This window comes from Chiroxiphia lanceolata, chromosome 7 (genome assembly GCF_009829145.1).
Source record: "Chiroxiphia lanceolata isolate bChiLan1 chromosome 7, bChiLan1.pri, whole genome shotgun sequence".
NCBI classification, from domain to species: domain Eukaryota; kingdom Metazoa; phylum Chordata; class Aves; order Passeriformes; family Pipridae; genus Chiroxiphia; species Chiroxiphia lanceolata.
In genome coordinates this window covers 19,238,726-19,242,660 of record NC_045643.1, presented here as the reverse complement: position 1 = coordinate 19,242,660, position 3,935 = coordinate 19,238,726, and the positions used below count along the sequence as shown (strand labels likewise).

The window sequence follows — 3,935 nt, the reverse complement described above, 5'->3', positions numbered from 1 at the left end:
TTAAAGGAACTACGTCTTTCGTACCCGACTGCCGCTAGGGAAGAGGAAACTTTTCCCTTCGGTTTCCCGGCTGCCCAGTTTGTCGGTGTCTGTCTGAGGGAGCGCTTGCAGCCTGTGGCAGCCCGCTGCCCCTCCCCGGGCCCGGCTGGGCGCCTGGCCTGGCCCCGCGCCAGGCGGGGGCTCCCGCTAACAAGGGGGCAGTGCTGGCGGAGCGAAGCGAAAACAAACCCCGCTACCAGAGGAGAAAATGCGCAGTTATTTGCGGAGTCATATCGAGGGCATATCCCTCAGCCTCGGGGGAAGGGCGGGCGGAGGGAGGGAGCGGGGAGGAACCACCGACAATTACTCCAGGGAAGTTTTTACGGCTGGGATCGACCAGCCCCGATCAGGTGAACTCGCTGTGTTCTGTTACCTTAGGGTCATTAAACACTATCAGAGGGATCCGGAGGCAGATTTGTCCGAGCGATAACAGACACGTTGTCACTTTAGGGCTTGCCACAAATCCTTAATTGCCAAAAAAAAAAAAAAAGGAGGGGGGAATCCAGTGTCTTGCACATCCAAGGCGAGGGTCTCTAGGCGGGTAAGCGGGTCCTTGATCAAGAAAATCCAATTATTTGTGTATATACATTTCCCACATAGTGATTACGTTCATTAATTGTTCCCGCCTTTATCTCCTCCCTTCCCATCCCCCCTAATAATCAGTTCTTTATCAGACCAACAAACACACCATAGGAGCTTTGTGGATTCAAAGGATTTGCTTTCGCTTCTGAAAGAGCCGCTATTCTTTGATGATTGGTAGCGGCAAACTTCAAAGCCATAAATCTTCCCTCTGACTGGTTGGCGGCCCCAGCAAAGTCCTTATCAAAATTCTTGGAGGTGATCCTGGCGCAGTCAGACAGTCCGCGGAGATCGCGCAGCGCGGGGGGGTGAGACGCGCACGGAGGCGAAGAGATCAGAAGGAACGGGAGAGAAGAGGGGGAGAGAGAAGGAAACTGAGCAGCTTCTCGTCTTCCCCTCGGCGTCCTCATGCTTCGGCAGTGCCCCGGCGCCTTCCCCTCGCCCCGGGCGCAGTAGCCATGGCCGCGGTGGCCGTCCTCCGGAACGACTCCCTCCAGGCTTTCCTCCAGGTCAGTACCCGCGCCCGGTGCGGCTCACGGGGCGCCGTGTCCCGCGGTTGTGACCCGCGTTGCGCGGGAGCAGCCGGCGGCAGCCGCCCCCCTCCTGGGGCTTCACCCCGCGGGCGGCCCGCAGAGGTAGGTGGCGACCTCCGCGGGAGTGAGGAGGCCGGGCTCGGGCTCCTCGGGCCGGCAACTTCCCTCTCCCACCAGCAGCCCGGCAGTAATTCCGCACGGTGCTCCGTGGCAAGGAGGTTGAGGTGCACGGGGGCTGGCCCCTGCCCACAGCAGCCGCTTCCCCAGCCCAGGAGCGGTGGCGGGGCCGGCTGCACCGGTCTGGGCGGGGCGGGGGGGCCGGGCCCGTCCTGCCCGCTGGGCGCGCGTTGTTTTCGGAAAGTTTGCCGGCCGTGCGGGAGCGCGGGGCGAGCCCGTCCGCACACGGGCAGTGGCGCGGGAAGTTTCCCGCGGGTCGGCGGCGGGCGGCGAGTAACGGGCTCTCTTCCCTCTTTCCATCTCTCCCGTTCCTGCGCAGGACCGCACCCCCAGCGCCTCCCCAGACTTGGCCAAGCACTCGCCCCTGGCTCTTCTGGCCGCTACCTGTAGCCGGATCGGACAGCCGGGCGCAGCGCCCTCGGATTTCCTGCCGGTCTCCTACGACCCGACACTGGGATCCCCCTCTAGGATCTTCCATCCGTGGAGCGGCGAGATGCCGGCGCACTCCCCAGGGGGGCTGCCGCCGCCGCATCCCAGCCTGGGACTGACCCCTCAGAAGAACCACCTGCAACCCTCCTTCGGGGGGTCGCACGAACTGCCCCACCCCCCCGGCCGACCCCTCCTACCCTTACGAGTTCTCCCCCGTCAAGATGCTGCCCTCCTCCATGGCCGCGCTGCCGTCCAGCTGTCCGCCCGCCTACGTCCCCTACGCCGCCCAGGCCGCCCTACCGCCCGGGTACTCCAACCTGCTGCCGCCCGCCCAGCCCTGCCGGCAGCTGTCGCCCAACCCGCCGCCCGAGGACATCCCCTGGTGGAGCATCCAGCAGGCCAGTGCTCCGGGCGGCTGCGGCCACCGCTTCCCCGCGGCCGCGGCGCTGCCGCGGAGCCTGGTGCTGGGGCACTCGGACTTCGCCCAGTACCAGACGCAGATCGCCGCCCTGCTGCAGACCAAGTCTCCCCTGGCGGCCACGGCCAGGAGGTGCCGCCGCTGCCGCTGCCCCAACTGCCAGTCGGCCGCGGGCAGCGCCCCGGAGGCGGAGCCGGGCAAGAAGAAACAGCACATCTGCCACATCCCCGGCTGCGGAAAGGTGTACGGCAAGACCTCGCACCTGAAGGCGCACCTGCGCTGGCACACGGGCGAGCGGCCCTTCGTCTGCAACTGGCTCTTCTGCGGGAAGAGCTTCACCCGCTCCGACGAGCTGCAGCGGCACCTGCGGACTCACACGGGCGAGAAGCGCTTCGTCTGCCCCGAGTGCGGGAAGCGCTTCATGCGCAGCGACCACCTGGCCAAGCACGTCAAGACACACCAGAACAAGAAGCTGAAGGCGGCGGCGGACGGCGTCAAGCGGGAGGACAGCCGCGACGTGTGACCGCCGGCATCGGCCCGGGACCGCCGGCGGCCGCCGCCCCTGCTGGGTCCCGGGCTGGGGGTGCCCGCCGCCGGGGGCAGGGCGGCGGTGGCGGCGGGGAGGGCGGCCGGTTCTCGGCCTCGCGTCGGGCCCGGCGAGCAGGACCTCGGCTGCGAGCGGTCTCCACGGACCCTCAGGCCCGGGACTGGCCGCTCCTAGGGCCCCGGGACCGTCCCGGGACAAGTGCCCGTCCCGCCCCGGAGCGCGGCTGAGCGGAGGCCGCGGGCGCTGGGGAGAGAGCGGGTCGGCCTGGCCCGGCCGCGGGAGTCGAAGCTTATGGGCACCCGGAGGCGAGGTGGCAGCGTCGGTGTGGGCGCCAGGGCCCGGCCCTCCGTGCTTTCAGGGTAAAAGACTGAAGTTTTGTGTACAGGTTATTTAATAGTTACGTTTGAATACGCGTGTTCCCCTCCGTCCTCGGCCCCGCGCGGGGACCAGCATGAGATGTTTCTGTAAAGCGACCCGCGACCGCAGCGTGAAATAAACACGTTCACACCGGGGTCAGCAGGGACGGTCCCGCCGCGTCGGTCTCGTTTAATCCTCCCCCGGGCCCCTTCCCGCCATTTCCCGCTTGGGGCGGTGAGTCGGGTCCGGCTCCGGCTCCGGCTCCATCGTGGCGGCCGAGCCGAGCCGAGCGCACTGTGACCTGAGAGCTGCTCATGGTAAACACCTTTAAAATCCCCATAGCTGCTTCGGACCGGCCTGCCTGTTGGCTTTGGTTGGTGGGTTTGGGGTTTTTTTTAGTTATTGTCAGTATTTTGTTTCCTATGCATGAAGGTGAGAGAGAAAAGAGAAATGCGTGGTGCCAATACTGGGAGTGAATGTACAGGTCAGGTTCTGCAGACTGGGATACAGACTGAGCAGAGGTGGGCAGCAGTCAGTGTCAATGCACATCTTGTGCACTGTGGCCTGTTCTTAGAGAGGTCCAGGCCACAGGGCCAGTCATAAGCAGCCATTCCTGGCCTGAGGTCGTCTGTGGCACAGCAGAGCCAAAAATGCTTCCCGGATACTAACGTTCCGTAAAACTGCAGACTATAAGGGTGAGATATTTGTTACCCTGCTAGTAGGATGAAGTGGCAGTCAGTGTCCTGCAGAGGGGCAGATACTTGGCCCAAAACTGTTTAAAAGTACCTGTTAGATGGTGACAGCTTTTAGGGTTCCTTATCTCTCACTAGGCATCACGTAAGTATGAGTTTAGGCA

The 3,935-nt window shown here is 64.3% G+C and overlaps 1 protein-coding gene across 1 annotated transcript; it reads left to right on the top strand.

Moving 5' to 3' along the window:
* The first annotated feature begins 716 nt into the window (after positions 1-716).
* Positions 717-3,371, top strand: SP5 (Sp5 transcription factor). The gene is given in 4 exon segments (XM_032693315.1): positions 717-1,127; positions 1,648-1,928; positions 1,930-2,744; positions 3,360-3,371. Coding segments are annotated over 3 exon segments (1,101 nt in total). The 5' UTR covers positions 717-1,076; the 3' UTR covers positions 2,699-2,744; positions 3,360-3,371.
* The last annotated feature ends 564 nt before the right edge of the window (positions 3,372-3,935 follow it).